Source organism: Balaenoptera physalus (assembly GCF_965194825.1).
Source record: "Balaenoptera physalus genome assembly, chromosome: 14".
NCBI lineage: Eukaryota > Metazoa > Chordata > Mammalia > Artiodactyla > Balaenopteridae > Balaenoptera > Balaenoptera physalus.
Window position 1 is genome coordinate 11,351,758 of NC_138893.1, and position 16,225 is coordinate 11,367,982.

At 42.5% G+C, this 16,225-nt stretch overlaps 1 protein-coding gene across 7 annotated transcripts in view; it reads left to right on the forward strand.

Moving 5' to 3' along the window:
• Positions 1–2,832: 2,832 nt before the first annotated feature.
• Positions 2,833–16,225, forward strand: part of TARBP1 (tRNA guanosine 2 -O-methyltransferase TARBP1) — a 64,622-nt gene continuing 51,229 nt past the window's right edge. For 3 of the 7 annotated variants that reach the window (XR_014252942.1, XR_014252943.1, XR_014252944.1), the window contains exons 1-5: positions 2,833–5,226; positions 10,044–10,141; positions 11,600–11,669; positions 13,849–13,997; positions 15,084–15,136. Coding sequence is in view for 4 of the 7 variants with exons in the window: in XM_082422955.1 (XP_082279081.1) it covers positions 4,293–5,226; positions 10,044–10,141; positions 11,600–11,669; positions 13,849–13,997; positions 15,084–15,136 (1,304 nt within the window). In the remaining 3 variants the exon portion in view is untranslated. The remainder of the gene's footprint in view (positions 5,227–10,043; positions 10,142–11,599; positions 11,670–13,848; positions 13,998–15,083; positions 15,137–16,225) is intronic. The other 4 variants (XM_082422955.1, XM_082422956.1, XM_082422953.1 and 1 more) reach the window with 4 other exon arrangements.

The window sequence follows — 16,225 nt, forward strand, 5'->3', positions numbered from 1 at the left end:
ACAGATACACACTACTATATGTAACATAGATAACCAACAAGGACCTATTGTATAGCATAGGGAGCTATACTTAATATTTTGTGATAACCTATAAGGGAAAAAAATCTGAAAAAGAATGTGTATGTATGTATGTATATGTATAACTGAATCACTTTGCTGTACACATGAAACTAACACAACATTGTAAATCAACTATACGTTAAAAAAATTGTCATAAACCCTAATTCATTTATGGATAAAACAGGAAACTTGCAAGGGGTAGGGAAGCAAACCCTTGTAAACACTATTCACATATCACTTCCAATGCAACCCCTCATCTTCGTGAGGGGTCTCTCACGGGGTCTCCTCTGTGTCTCAAAGCAGTGTATTATTGCATGTTGAACCATGCGACAAGGACTTCAGCTTTCAAATGCTCATGTTTCAAGAGTCATTATGTCCCTGGAAATTTTCTGACTGATCAATTTATAACACTCTCACTATAAAATACTGAATTCTTGTTCACCCAGTTTCAAGCACTTTTTGAGTAGCTACCACGCTTCTGGTACTGTGTTTGGCGTGTAGGCTACAAAATGAATTAAAAACAAAATCCTAATCTGCAAGGAGTTCATAAACTGTGGCGGAAACACACATATTCATTCATTTCTTCCTACAACAATCATTTACTGAGTGCCTACTGTCTGCTAGACCCTGGGAGCGCAGATTATGTAGGCGGTAAACCTGATAGTAACTGTAGACTTCTCTTTCTTGATGGTTTGGAGGTAATGTAGCAGAGTGCACAGCTTTGAGTCAGACAGCTCTGCTGCTTTTTTGTTGTGTGACACCGAGGCAAGTTACTTATCCTCTCCTATTCTCAGTTTCCTCATCCATAAAATGAGAAAAAATAATAGCACTTCATTTATGAGTTGTTTTGAGGATTCAGTGCAGTCGTATAAAGATATTACCATGTCTTCTTTATAAGTATGATAAGTAACTGTTAGCCATTATTATTATCACAGCTGAAAGTTTGGGGAAGACAGAAGAAGTATGATTAGGTGCACTGTGAGGGGCTTCTCAGAGATGCCTTGTAGTTTGCGTCTTCATTGAGGAGTAGAAGATAAGCATTTCTTGAGCATGATATAACCAGACATGCAGGTACTGGGATTCATGTGATAAAAGATATTAACTCCATAACTCCTGCCTAGCCCTCAAATTGCCCTTGGGAGGGGAGGGGGCAGAGAAGTAAACCTGCAGTTATAACAGCGTGACAAAATGCTGTGTTAGGGATACGCTAGGATGTTTGGGGAATTTGGAAGAGGGTGACCTCGCTTAGGTGGGGTGGGTGTTGGTGGTGGGAGCGAGGTATTAAGAAATGACTTTCTGGAGAGATGACATTTGACCATGTGTCTTGAACAAGTGGAGTAGAGGTAAGAAGGGCTTTCCAGAAGATGAAAGGGCTTTTGAAAAGACAAAGTGAGAGCACACGGCATGCTTTAGGGACTTCAAAATCCAGGTGTATATGGGGCATGAGGACGATGGGGCTGGAGAAGTAGGTAGGACCACCTCAAGGGGCATCTGGGATGTCACGCTAAGAAAGTCAGCCATCATTCTGGGGGCTGTGGATAGTCGTGGTTTAATTTTAGGAAGATCATCCTGGTAGCAATACGGCATGTGTATTGGGGTGGGGAGGCAGGAAGTTATTGCTGTTATCTTAGTAAGAAATGAGGAGAGTCTAAAACTAAGGTGTTAGTGGGGGACAGAGAGGTGGGGACACTAAAAAATTTAGGAAGTTTCATGGATAGATTTGAGGAATCAAAGAAGAGAGTGGGAAGTCTATTTGTAACTGAGCAAGACCCTATGGGGCCTTCCTAGAACAAACCACACCTACCCCAACGTTCTCTGCCTGCCTCTTGTCTGTAAAAAAACTTTAGCCTCCTAGGCCTTCCCCGAGTTGCACAGAGTAAATTTAATCAGAGAAGTGAGAAAATGCAGAAAGAAAGAAAAGCAGTCAAGCAAGACAAAATAATAATAGTCTAGCCATTAAACAAAGTCAAGGACCTTTAGTTCCTCCTCAAGGGCTATGGATAATATTCTGAGCCATAGTCTTTGAGCTGTTTTGCAGCTACTGAAACCCCCATCAGGTGGGAGAAGTTAACTGTAGGCTGCCCACACGCACATAAACCGCAGACCAGTCGGGACCAGAAGGCTGATGATGTTGACTCCCGATTACCAATCAGAAGAGTGTCCACAAGCTGATCACACACCCCACAACGCCCCTCCCTCACTCTGTCTTTAAAAACTTTTCCCTGAAAGCCTTTAGAGAGTTTGGGCCTTTTAAGCACTAGCTACCTGGATTCCTTACTTGACGCCCTGCAGTAAATGCCGCACTTTCCTTCACCACGACCCTGTGTCAGTAGATTGACTGCTGCACGCAGGCAAGGGGACCCAAGGTTGGTTTGGTCACATATTGGCTCCCATGGTTTTTGACTTGGGCAACTCAGTGAGTGACAGCCATTCCCCTAAATAGGAAATACCTGGGAAGAAGTATATTGGTGGTAGGGGGGGTGCAGTAATGATGATGGGGGAATGAAGGTAGTGAGGTGACCTTCATAAAAGTGGAGATTGAGAATGATGCCCTGAGTGATATCCAATGGAGACATCTGGTAGGCAGTAGGTAGATAAGTTTGCAGTTTGGGAGAGAGATCTGTGCAGGAGATCTAGATTTTTTTCATCATTAGCATGTAAATCATAGTTGAATCTATAGTTTTAATGAAGTTATTCAGGGAAAATTTAGAGTGAGAACAACAGGCAGGGATCTGAAGCTGTAATTCTGGAAACATCCGTATGAACAGGTCAGGAAGAGAAAGAGGATTCTTCCCCAAAGAGATGGAGAAGAAACAGCTGGGGAAACAGGAAAAAGAAAAAAACAGGAAGAAGCTATATGATGAAAACTAGAGGAAGACAGAGTTTCAAGAAAAGGAAATCCTCAACAGCCGTTTGGTGTTTTCTATCTTTGAAATTTTAGCCATTCTGATGGGTGTGAAGTGGTATTTCTTTGAGGGTTTAATTTGCATTTCTCTAAGGAATAATGATACATCTTTTCAGATGCTTATATTTGCATATCTTCATTTGTTAAGTGTCTGCTCAAGACATTTGCACATTTTTGTTTGATAGATATATGAAGAATATATATTGAGGGAAACTGATGTTTATTGGCACATTAAATGTTGAAGGCAATGGATATTTACTGACACATTCTACGTAGGCTTACAATTGAACTCTTTATGTATCTGTCAATGGAAAACTGAATGACCCTGAAATACGGAAAAAAAATCTTGCGTATATGATGTCAGATAACTGTAAATAACTTTAAATTATATAAAACCAAAAATCTGAAAATTAAATAATTTTAAGTTCATAAAATAAACTTAAATAACTTTAAATTACACTTTATCCATTATGTTTATTACACATCAAGCTCTTTGAAGGTGAGATTGTGACTTCTCCATGGACTAAGGGAGAGATCTCTATGGTTGAAGGCAAAGTGAAAACCCACGTCACTGATTCAGTTCGCCTAGGATTGAGCTAGAAACCAAACCAGTACCGTGCATGCTAAGGTGAGGTTTCTGTTTCTGTACTTAGCAGCAGATGCTGTCAGATATACAGAACATACAGACACGTGGACTATTTGGGGGACCACATGTGGGAGCATAAGCATTGTGTGCGAAGGGCTGCATGCAAGAGTCCGCTTGGGCGTTTGACTGCCAGCGTCGTGGTGGGTATCTCGTTTTCAGCCCTATCCCTGGCTCATAGCTATAGTACTTTTAACGGCCTCTACCTCATTCTTGGGTTTTCATTATTTATTTTTTAAGCAGATGTCGGGAACCCATTCCGGACCCACTGTGTCAGTCTCTGTGTGGGTGGTGCCAGGCTGCACCTTTTTGAAAATGAGCTTCTAGGTGATGGTGAGTACACCTTCCTGGTGTACCTCTGGCCCATCCTCACAGGCATGCCTGAATGATTTAAAGCCCTCGGGCAGGCCAATCTCCAATTAGGAATCGATGGAGTTGGCATAGAGACGACATTAACGTTTCACGAGGGCCTCTTTTCCTCTTACAAAAGTAAGGGGCAGAAGCGAGAGTATCAGATCCAAGGCAGCTCTGGTGAGACCTGACCAAAGCTCGCCTAGTGGGACTAGGGCGGGGCTGCAAGCCCCCTATCTGCGGGCGCGCGCCCGGGCCCACCGTGCACGCGCACGCACTAGCGCACGCCGGCGCCTTCCCGTGGGCGCTCGGGGTCGGCGGCGGGCGGGGCAAATGGAGTGGGTGCTGGCGGATGCACTGCTCTCGCAGAGCCGGGACCCCCGGGTCCTGCTTGGGGCGCTGTGCTGCGAGGAGGCGTCCGCGGAGCGGGTGGAGACGCTGCGCTTTCTTCTGCAGCGACTGGAGGACGAGGAGGCGCGCGGCGGCGGCGGCGCGGGCGCGCTCCCGGAGGCGGCGCGCGAGGTCGCCGCCGGGTACCTGGTGCCGCTGCTGCGGGGCCTGCGCGGGCGCCCAGCGGGCGGCGCGGACACCGGCCCAGCGGCCCGCCAGCGCCGGCGCGTGATGAGAGCGGCGGGCGCGGCCCTGCACTCGTGCGCCCGCCTCGCCGGGGGCCCGCATTTGGCGGCCGCGCTGGCCGAGGAGGCGCTGCGCGACCTGCTCGCCGCGGGCCCCGCGCCCGGCCTCGAGGGGGCCGTCGAGGCGGCTGTGGAGGTGCTAGCGGCCGTGGGGCCCTGCCTGCGACCCCGCGAGGACGCGCCGCTGCTGGAGCGGGTGGCGCGGGCCGCCCTCGCCCTGGCGCTAGGCGGGGACGAGGCGGGGCCCGCCGAGGGTGCGGCGGCGCTGGTGGCCGGGCGGCTGCTGCCGGCGCTGGGCCGGTGCGGCGGGGCGGCGCTGCGGGCCGTGTGGGGCGGGCTGGTCGCCCCCGGGGCGCCCGAGGGGCCGGACCGCGTCGAGCCGAAGCTGCTGGTGCTGAGCGCCCTGGCGGAGAAGCTGCTGCCCGAGCCCGGCGCGGAGCGCGCCACGGCGGCGCGCGACGCGGGCCCGGACGCCCGGCGCTGCTGGCGCTTCTGGAGGACGGTGCAGGCGGGGCTGACCCGGGCCGAGGACGCCCTGACGCGCAAGCGGGCGCGCTACCTGCTGCAGCGCGCGGTGGAGGTGTCGGCGGAGTTGGGGGCCGACTGCGCGTGCGCCCCCCAGGAAGGAACCGGTACTTGCTTCTTTGCCCCCGGGCCCGTCCCTACCTGGCGTTACTGGGAGGGAGGCCCCCTGCTTCCGACAGTCAGCTCCTGGGGTCGTCTCCGAGATACGTACTGAATTGGGTTATTCTCATGGTCCCCATAAAGCCTGAAAAACCTTGGGAACCTCATGTCGAGGGTGTTTTCTGAACTGACACAGATCACTGCAGTCGAGAGGAGTCTGCATCTCCTCAACTTTCTGATTCAGAGCAGGTGGAATACTGCATCCGTGGAATAATTTAGGAACGAGCCCAGGCAGGATTTTATAGACCAAATTGGCACTGTATCGTGGTAGGTCCGTTCTGGCAGAAAAGAAGAGTTAGCGCCCATCAAATTGAAAGGAAAATTATTTTTCCTTTCACTGAGCGAAAATTATTGAAAGGAAAAAATTATTTTTCCTTTCCTTTTCACAATTCACTGAGTGATGAATTGAGTCTCGAGTGTTAGTTTCCATGACACAATTCTATCACATTCTTTTGAAATTTCCCTTGGTAGTTCTCTTAGCAGGATTTATTAATATTTGTTAAGCATATGGGCCTTAAGTCGACCTTTGGAGAGTATTTTTGAAATTGATTTAGTTGAATGAGGTTTTAATTTTTTTACATTTTGAGCCTGTGCTTCCTACCACTTTATTGCAGAACAAGAGTAGATGAAATAGCAAGGCCTCCCTTCAGTTTGGTATGTTCCCATTGATTGAGTTGTTCACTGAAATTATGTGAAAGTACACTTGTCATCTTAAATTAATTCTGAGCTATCAAAGTCAAAAATGGATTGACTGATTCAAAACTGCCTCAATAGATAGAAAATGTCTACTTTTTCAACTGGAGGTGCCTACTTTTTTATACTGGTAAAGGATTTTTGTTTGGCTGAAGTTGTGAGTAGATTAGATTTTTATATAAGCTTAAAACATCAGGTAGTAAATATTTTAACAGTTCACAAATTGGTGATCATCCAATGAGAGTTGTCACTGGAAAACATTTTTTAAATTACCAAAGTTAAACACTCATTTACTTTAAAGAGTCAGTCATTCTGCAGTTTTAAAGATAAGCAGTGGTCTTATGCTTGTGCCCCCGCCCATTTCCTTCATTTCAGAGGGTAGCCACTTTTACGTCCTTTAGCTGATTATTTTGGTATTTACCCCCATATCTTGAAATGATCTAGTAATGTCATAAAGTCCAGTGTCATACTTGTAATTTTGGTTAAATGTGAGTTCAACAAAATTATGACTATGAAAAAATATTGTTCACAGGTGACGTATGTATATATGATGGGGTTTTTTTTTTTTCCTTCCTGCAGGTTTTTCCTAGATTAATGTCATTTATGTTTGGTTGTCTCCATACTTATCACTAATTCAGCCCCAGATTCTTAGTTAATTGTCTAAATCTTTCCTGTACAAAGTCAGATCATCAGGCATTATGAATTTTCCTGAAGAAATGTCTCCTAGAGTCGTCTTAAAAGCTCAGTCTGGTACACAGCTGGCATTCTTAGATCTGCCTTCGCTGTCATCTGGGGGATTCCCTTCACCTGATTCTGTGTTGGAGCTCTTGTTTCCTGGAGTTCATCCTCTTTTTTGGTTTACTCATTTGTTTTGGTGTAGTGTATTTTCTGATAGTTCCCTGAGATAAAATTTTTTTAAGACCTTGCCTATCATAATTTAATCAAAGGATCCTTTATGTCTGATATGTTTTCATTGCTGTCATTTCTATCTGTCACTTTTTTATAGTTTCCATCTCCTGAAAATCCCCAACTGTTCATGCATGTTGTCTACCTTTTCCATTAGATCCTTTAACATATCATAGTTATGTACAAGTTCTGTACTTGGACCATATCTGAGTTAGGTTTTGTTTTCTGTTTTATCTCTTGGCAGTGGGATCACTTTTTTCAGCAGAGACTGAAATATTTATGCCTTCGAGATAGGCACTCCTCTCTGTTAGACTCTTTGGGTTGAGTCACTCTGGTGAGCTGGCTTTGGATTTTGTTGGTGGTGGATTGTTACCTCCTGATGTTTAGTGTGAAGCCTGTAAGGTTTTTCTCAGTGTTGTAGTTTTTCTCAAGCCCTCGATGCCGACTCCACGGATGGAGAGCTTCCTCCATGCCTCTGTCCTTCCCTCAAGGGTAGACTGCTGATGTTTGTTACCTGGTGCAAAGCTTGAGATGGGGAAGGAGGGAACTTTTCATTTCTCCTACAGCAGCCTCTTCTTAGGCCCCATGTGCCGGATCCTTAGGGTTCAAACTTTTTAACCATCTCTGCTCCCTCTCCAGTGGCACATAACCTCTGCCTCCCACTTAATGAAGGGTCTTAAAAGAGTTTACTTAACTTCTCCTGTGGCGGCTGCATTCTGCTTGTATCTGTGGTGGGTCTTGGGTGCTGATATTCTGCCCTTCCTCCACAGCAGCAGACCTGCTTCATATGAGTGCCGGAGACATAAGAGGCTTTCCTCGTGTCAGTGCAGGGTCGAGGGGAGAGCAAGTTTTTAGCCATCCCCAGGGGCAGCCAACTTTGCCTGGTATGAGAGCAGGGACAAGGGTGGGATTGTGGGAGTGTTTCCTCCGGGGGCCGACAGCTTTGGCCTCCTGTCAGGGAAGGGTCCAGGGTGCAGGCAGGCGTCTTCAGTTGACCACCACCTTGTACTCCTGCAGGGCATGGATGGGCTGCCCTTTCAAACCTCGGTGGGCCCTGCATGCCCACGCCTCCAGGGTCCCCTGCCCTGCCCACAGTCTTTCTTGAACACATGGGAGCGGTCTTGAGGAAAAGAGCTGCTGAGTGGGTGTGGACTCCCTTGGGGTTCCCAGAGTTTCTAAGTTGTGCACACTTGGCCTTTAAAAACTTGTCAATTTTTTATTTTATTTTTTAACTGCAGTTCGTGTGTCCTGTCTTATTCTTGGAGAGGCTTTTTTGCCCTTTGGAATTCAGAGAGCAATGCAATCTCAGCTCTCTGATGGACCGCCCCCCACCCCCCCACCAAAGTTTAGGGTTTGGTTGATAATCCAGCCTCTTTCTTCTCTTTGTTGGTGTGGCAATAATGTTTTCTTGTGGTTTTCTTGGAAGCCAAGACCAAGCGTATCTAGACACTTTTATTTTGCCCTCACATTCAACTGATGGTTTGATTGGGGTAGAATTCTGGCTTGGAAAACATTTCTGTTCAAAATTTTAAAGGCATCCATCTGATGTCTTAGAAGCTCGAGCTCCGATTGTTACTGTTGAGAAGTCTGAAACCATTTGAATCGTGTTTATTTGTGTGTGATCTGTTTCTTCTCCATGGGTGATTATAGAGACGGTGTCCCCAGCTTTCTGCCATTTCGGTTTTGAGGGCCTGTTTACATCCTGGTGTAGGGCACTCGGACCTATTCAATCTGGAAATCATGTCCTTCGGTTCTGAGAACTGCTCTTGTATTACTTTGATTTCCTCCCTTCCTTTTTTGCTTTCTGTTCTCTTTTTGGTTATTGAACCTCCTGGACTGGCCTTTAACACATCTCTTCTCTCCTGTTTTCTATGGTTTTGTCTTTTTGCTCCACTTCCTGGGTGATTTCCTCAACTTTATTTCCAGTCCTTTCTTTGAGTTTCTTCTTTTTGCTCTCAGATTTTTATTCTCATGAGATCTTTTTTGTTCTTGGAGTGCCCCCTTTTTAATAGTATCCTGTTTTTATATCATAACTACACTATCTTATCTCCCTTTAAAATATTAGTGAAAGTTTTTTCTTTTTTAGGTTTTCTTTTTCCTGTGTAGTTTTGTTTTCTCCAGATTTCCTTGTTTATTTGTTTTGGTCCAGATCTTTAGTGTAGAGGTTTCCCTAGATGTCTGGTGAGCCTTAGACACCTGCTTATATGTAAGAATGTGGGACGAAATGTCAAGTTTAAAGCTCTAAACACATGAGTGGTGCTTGTTGACTGTGCACTTCGCTGTAAGGTGATCTGGCCAGGGCATTTTGTTAGGTAATCTCTGGTGAAAGTATTTTCAGGTCTTTCCTCTTGGGGTGGCCACATGCCATGGAGAAGGTCCTCTGGGACCTGAAAGGCCAAGACAGTGATGGGGGCAGTTGGAAGGGGGTCTCAGCGTCCAGGGTGCATACATGTTCATTTCCAATTTTCATGTGGCACTCACCCTGACCTCAGCCGTGTCCAGTGCCCCTCAGTCTGGAGACCCACTCTATTACCTTTCCCAGAGAATAAATCCCAGTCTTTTTCCTGTTCAGAACACAGGAAAGGGCATCTGGGGATGTGTTTCTTAAACACATTAAACAAATCCTGTTTAGTTTAGCCTTGATTTTCACCTCTACTTACTGAAGTATTTTTTGCTGCCAATTCCTTAGACTTGGGGGGATTTTGTAGTGTGAATCAGATTTTTTTCTTTGCTTTCCTTGTGCCAACTTAATAGTCACTTTTCTTGATTCTGCTTGCTTTTCATCTGATTCGTGGATCCTAATTTCATTGCTGTTGTCTGCTCCCCTGTTTTCTCCATTCTTGGGTTTTGGCCTTTGAAAAATCTCTTACTGTTATAGTGAGATTCTTAGGGAGAGAAAGTAGAGTACATGTGTTCAAATCTGTCATCCTTACCCAGAGTTCCAAGGTAGTAACCTTAATTTTTTTTGAAAAAACCTCCTTTTGAGATTCTTGTTTGCCCAAGCCTCCTACCTAGGCTCTAATCCAGGGGCACCCTCCATTGTTAGAGAAAACAACATTTGGTAATAGTAGCATAATTTTAAGAACTGTTATCATTTAGAAGCTTACGAAATTTTCTAATTTAGGAACTAAATCTAGGAACTAATTTTCTTTTTAAACCATATCAGGCCCAAGTCTGTTTTGGTGGTCTGAGAAGAAAAAAGATGAGCTTCTAAAGTTTTGGGAAAACTATATTTTAATTATGGAAACTCTTGAAGGAAATCAGGTAAGTGTTTTCATATTTTAACAAATCCTATGTAGATGCAGTTTTGGGGTTTTTTTTCCCAAACATTCTGTAAAAGCAATACAAAAAGGCCAACTTGGATATAGCATAATGGAGTCCAAGCGTACTTTTTTTTCTGGCATAGGTGCAATTTAAGATTGAATATAAACTCAGGAAATTAAAGAATACTTTCAGTTGACTTAAGTTATCATTCAAAGAATTCAGTCTTATTTGGTCTTCCCTTGACATTTACTTCTAAAATGTTTACCAGTTTTTAGTTTCTTGATGTTATGAATAATCTCCTAAGAAATACACACTAAGGGAAATGTTACTTGAAGTCTGAGGTAAATTGTTATTAAGTAAATAATGACCCTATAACGGCCCTTTGATTTTGTAGATTTCCTTCCTTCCTTCCTTCCTTCCTTCCTTCCTTCCTTCCTTCCTTCCTTCCCTCCTTCCTTCCCTCCCCCTCCCCCCTCCTCCCTCCCCTCCTCCCTCCCCCTCTCTCCCTCCCTCGTCCCTTCCTCCTCTCTCCCTCCCCTCCCCCTCCCTCCTCCCTCCCCTCCCCCTCCCTCCCCCTCCCCCTCCCTCCCTCCCTCCCTCTCTTCCTCCCTTCCTCTCTCTCTTACATCTTTGCATTCTTGGTCCTGAGAATGGAAACCTGAAAAATCATTTGCAGTTGACTTTGAGTTCATTTTTGTAGGATCTTAGAGTTTTTAAGTTGAGCAGAATCTCTTTAAGATTACCTACTCTAATGCAGTGTTCTCAAACTTTAACATTCATTAGAATCACCCAGATGGCTTATGAAAGTGTCCGGCCCACAGAGTTTCTGATTCAGTAGGTCTGTGGTGGGCCCTGAGAATTCAGATATTTTACATGTTCCTAGGAGATCCATAAGCCGCCGTCTGGGCACCACACTTGGAGAACCCCTGTTGTAGGGGTTCCCAGTCCATAGCTGCGGGGCCCGCCATCGTGGAGCCACTGGGAGGTGTCAGTCCAGATGCATTGTTTGTGGACTAAAATAATTACTCATATGTACTAAATATATGTCGATACAAGGATGAGCAATAAAGGAAAAGCATTTCTAAACACATATAAACTGTTACGGTTTTCCTGAATCAGTACATCCTCAAGATCCTCACTATTTAGAAACTGTGATTTACCTTTAGTTTGTAAGGGTATGTAAATTAGACGCTGGTATCTGTAGCAGGGTCTAAGAATGAAGAGCATTGAACTCTGAACTGACTCTACTTCTAAATGTGTGGCCTTAAACAACGTGAGTAACTAGATAAAGCGTTGCAGTATTTTTTCCTCTTTGTAATATATTGGTATACAGGCCCTGCCTATTTTCCAGGGTGGTGAGGAGGAACAGAGTGACTGTTGTATAAATAGATGAAAAGTCTTCTGAGTTTTGAACGGTGAATTTTCATTTCCTGTGGCTTTTTGCTTTTGTTTTTTCAGATACATGTTATAAAGCCAGTTTTACCAAAGCTAAACAATCTGTTTGAATATGCAGTGTCAGAGGAAAATGGTAACAGTTACTTTTATTTTGCTTTTTTATAACACTTATAGTTTTTCCCCTTAATTTTATAATTAACTTTTATTCATTGTAGAGCATGTTATAGGAATATATGAATTTACTGCTACCAAGAGACAGCTGCTAACATTCCAGATACATACCTTGCGGATTGATTGTTCATAATGTTTTTTTCTCACTCAGCAGTATAACCAAATGCATTTACCTATGTCCTTAAATAGTTTTTGAGAATTTAATTTTAAATGGCTGCAGAGTTTTCTATAATTTAGAGGTATGGTAATTTATAAACTTCTGATTATAGAAAATTTCAGACATTCACGGAAGGAGAAGAGTTTGTATGATGAACCCCACCACCCAGCTTTAGCAGTGATCAACTTGTGCCAGTCTCTGTCTTACATCATAGGTGGCCTCTCCTGCTCCCTCCCCATCAAATGATTTTGAAGCACATTCCTAGACAGCATATCATTTCATCTGTAATTTTTTTCAGTATATATCCTTAAAAGATAAGGACTCTTTGGTAATGTTTTGATCATGGTGTATTATTCATTTTTAATAAGAGCTCTTTGGTATGATATATTTTAAGTGCTTTCCATCCTTATTCTCTTAATATATCTATTTCATTGTTAGAGTTATTTTCTTGAGGTTTTAGCTATTGTTCTGTAGGTTGGACTTCTTAGGAAGAGAAAATTCCAAGGTGCTATTTTAAATATGGTTTTTAAGTCCTTTATTAGTTCTATATTATGAGAGCTTTTTAGGAGAAATAAAATGAAGCTGGAGCTTCCTAAAATTATTTTATGAAATTAAGTTTAGATCAACCAGACAGCTAAATGCAAGCTAATGGTGTTTTGTATTCATATGAATGATAAAATGCTACATTATCATGTTTGCACATGAGAAATAACCTAGGTAAATGGGTTTTAGTGCCTACTTTAGATAATTACAACTTTAATAGTTTGACCCCTTAGGAATTGAGCTTTAGTCAGCCGATTGCTATGGTTGTTTTCTGATACACTGGGATTTTTCACAGACCATAAGAATCTGTAGTCCCACCTGGGGCTAGAATTTAATTGAATCCTGTTGTGACTTCACTTATGCATTTACTATTAAAATGATTCTCTTATTACCACGTTTTGCCCATAGCTCTTGGCAAACCAAATCAAATAGCAGTGACAGATTTTGAAAAATCACCACTGCCAAAGGATTGAACAAGCATCTTGGTGTAAATTACAAAAAAAAAAAAAAATGGACTGATTTATTTATGGAATGCCATGAGTTAAAAATGCGGAGTTTTTTTTCTAATAGTGTTAAAGGATATTTCAAAAAAGTTAAAGTATGTCCAAGGTACATACTCCATTTTTTTGTTTCTCACTCAACTTGTATATTTACTTAGTAGATGTTTACTTAGTATCCAATACATGCTAAGCACTGGGATAAAGTGGTGAGACAGATGTGCTGTTTTTCACTTGATTTTTGTCTGTTTTCCAGGAAAAAATAGCTTTGATTATAAGTTCTAGACAGGCAACAAACAAGAGGCAGAAACGGAGTTATCTAGTGAGTGAGGCCATACCTTGGAGAGGGCAGCTAGGAAAGACCCGCCTGAAGAGTGACACGGAAGTTGAGGAGACAGCTCTGGGTGCAGAAGCCCTGAGATGGAAACAGCTCAGTGGGGTGGAGAACCAGACCAGCCAGCCACAGCACAGTGGCGTGGGAAGGCGGGGTGAGGTTGGAGTAGTTGTCAGAAGCAGTTCACGCCTCGCTTGTTTTTTACTCTTGAGTTTTGAGAAGCCACGCAGGGGTTTTAAATAGAGCAGGGACAGTTTCAGGTTTCTGTATGAAAAATGGGTTGAAGTAAGGTGAGAGAAGAATTGGTTGAAATCACCCCAAACCTAAAGTTTCAACCTGCGTGGGGTCTTATTTAATTTTTGTACCCTGTAGCCGCTATGACATTCGCTTGCAGTCTTTCTAAATGAATCTCTCTGAAAATGGAATACCAAATACTGAAGTTATTTTGGTTATTCAGTAATTAAACACCCTCAGATGCGATTAAAAAGAGACTCACTTTTGCGGTGTTGTAATGAAGTTAATGTGTTTGTGTTTATTTTTGAATATGTAGTCTACATGGGGCAACATAGTGTGAGACTCTTAAGTCAACATTCGGTGTTTATTTCCACAGGATGTTGGCTCTTTCACCCATCCTGGCATCTGTGCATTTATAAAAGAATGTTTGAAAGTGAAAATAAGATCCTGACCAAAGAAGGCGTTACCCATTTTTTGGAGCTCTATGAAACAAGGGTTCTTCCATTTTCAGCAGAATTTTCTGAGGTAATGACAGCCTTTCCCTTTCCTTTTTCCCTTTGTCAAAAGATGAGGGGGCGAAGGTATTTGTTTTATCCTATGTGATCGTCAAAAATATATACTAGGGCTTGAAAATCGCAAGTAACATTTTAGAGATTTGCATACAACAAATCCTGTTTCTCTAAACTTAGCTATCGTACTTGGAGAACGCTTTCTGTAATGTAGTTTGTCGATAGGCTTCCTGCATCATTACCAGTAGTTCTTTGGTATCAATATTCTGATCAAAAGTCAACAGCATGAAAACTGGTATAGAAGCGTGTTAGTGATACTGTTTCCACAGTTCTGAATCACTGAATTATCGCTCTTTGTTTAGTGATGCTACCCCCCCAGTTCTGAGTCAATGAATTACTATCTACTGTACTGAGCAGAGGTTGCCTTTAGAGCTATATTATTAGCATCTATGCTTCCATTTATCAGAAATCACACAAACCAAAGAGATTGTGAGAACTACAGCTGTGATTTAAAGTTTTATATTATGGTGCCACATGAATCAGGTGATCACTGACGTAGGTATAGTAATTTACCTCTCGTTTAGAGGTAACTGAAGTAAACGTTCCTAATTGTCCAACTACATGTATAGTGTTTTAATATGCATCATTTTTCTACATTCTCCTAGCCTTCTTGCATTTCCTGGAAGCTTGGTTTTGTCTAGTAATATTTTTGAAGATATGCTTTTCCCCCTTTATCTTCCAGGCATAGGGGCTTGAATTTTCTCTTGAGTATCTTTTTGTTTTTCCTTTGTTACTACCTTTATTTTCCACCATGTGTCCTTTCTTTGGATTCTTTTCTTCCTTCTTAGCACAACATGTACTCTCCTCTCAGTATTCCATATGTTTTTATCAGGTGGGAAAATTCGGTATTTGTTTTGTCGTTCTGGTGGAATTAAGGTATCCTCCAAGACTATTATACACCAACCTACAGCATGAGAGATCAGCTTTGCTTGTAACAACTCTTCTGGTGCCCTGTGTAGAATGTGCAGTTATAGCAAGCTGACTGTTGAAAATTACAGTTACAACTTAACATCAAATACTTTTTTCCTTTTTTTTTTTTTAGTTTACTATTGGGCCATTAATGGATGCACTTTCAGAGAGCTCTCTGTACAGCAGGTAAACAAACATTGTTATTTAGCAGCAATGCAGTCATATGTATTTGGTATATAAATTTAATGTGATTATGAAATATGACCAGATTGTTTAATGAATTTAGTACATGAATATATGTTGCCTTGTAGATATTCAGCTTTTTCTAACCATGGCATCCCTTCTGTGTTTGTTATTCTTCTTGCCTTTCTTCCAGTAGTTGTGTCAGGTGTTTCTCTTTTTCTTTTCTTTCCTACTTTGAACCCATCCATTCTTGGGCTTTTGGGAAGGATATCTTACATAGCTACTTCTTTTCCCTTACTCCTGATTTCTGCCCTCTTGGAAATTGTAGTGGCTTTGGCTAACCAACACTTGACACTTTTTAAACTTTTGATCTTGACTTATAGAAAAGTTGTGAGAATAATACAAAGAATTCTCATTTATCTTTTATCCACATTCCCTAAATGATACTGTTTAACCATATTTGCTTAATCGTCATCTCTCTCCCTGTGTGTGTGTGTGTATGTGTGTGTGTGTGTGTGTGTGTATACCTCTGTTTCTTAGCTCTGTCTGCTGAGCAGAGTTACCATCTATATTTCAGTGTCTGTCTGTCCGTCCATCCATCCATATTAAAAACCATCAGTTCACACCTGCACACCCATTTCTAGTCCACTACCACAGGGTTCATTCTAACTTTCCCCTTTCCATATCTGACGGTGGAGGCCATTCTCCATGACATATTGCTTATTTGACACTATTACCCTTTGTCAAGGTTGATACTGGGAAGAGCTTGTCAGTATTGTCCCTTTTCCTCATTTTTTGAGCATTACCTGTACTCTTGAATTATATCTTCAAAAATTTCCCTTGCTTTTGAAATTATGTTGTCTAATTTTGAAAACTAAGTTTATTTATACTTGCAAGTCTTTTGTTTGGTATATCTCTAATAGAAAAAAACTCTCACCACCAACTTCTTTAAAATTTTTAAGTTAGTCTGTGCTAAGTTATATTAATATTTAGTCCTATTTAATATCGAAAGAGCATAGCAATGCTAGATTTGCCAGTTATTTTTGATTTTCAAATAATCATTACTGTTGAATAGTTTTCTGAAGCAATTAG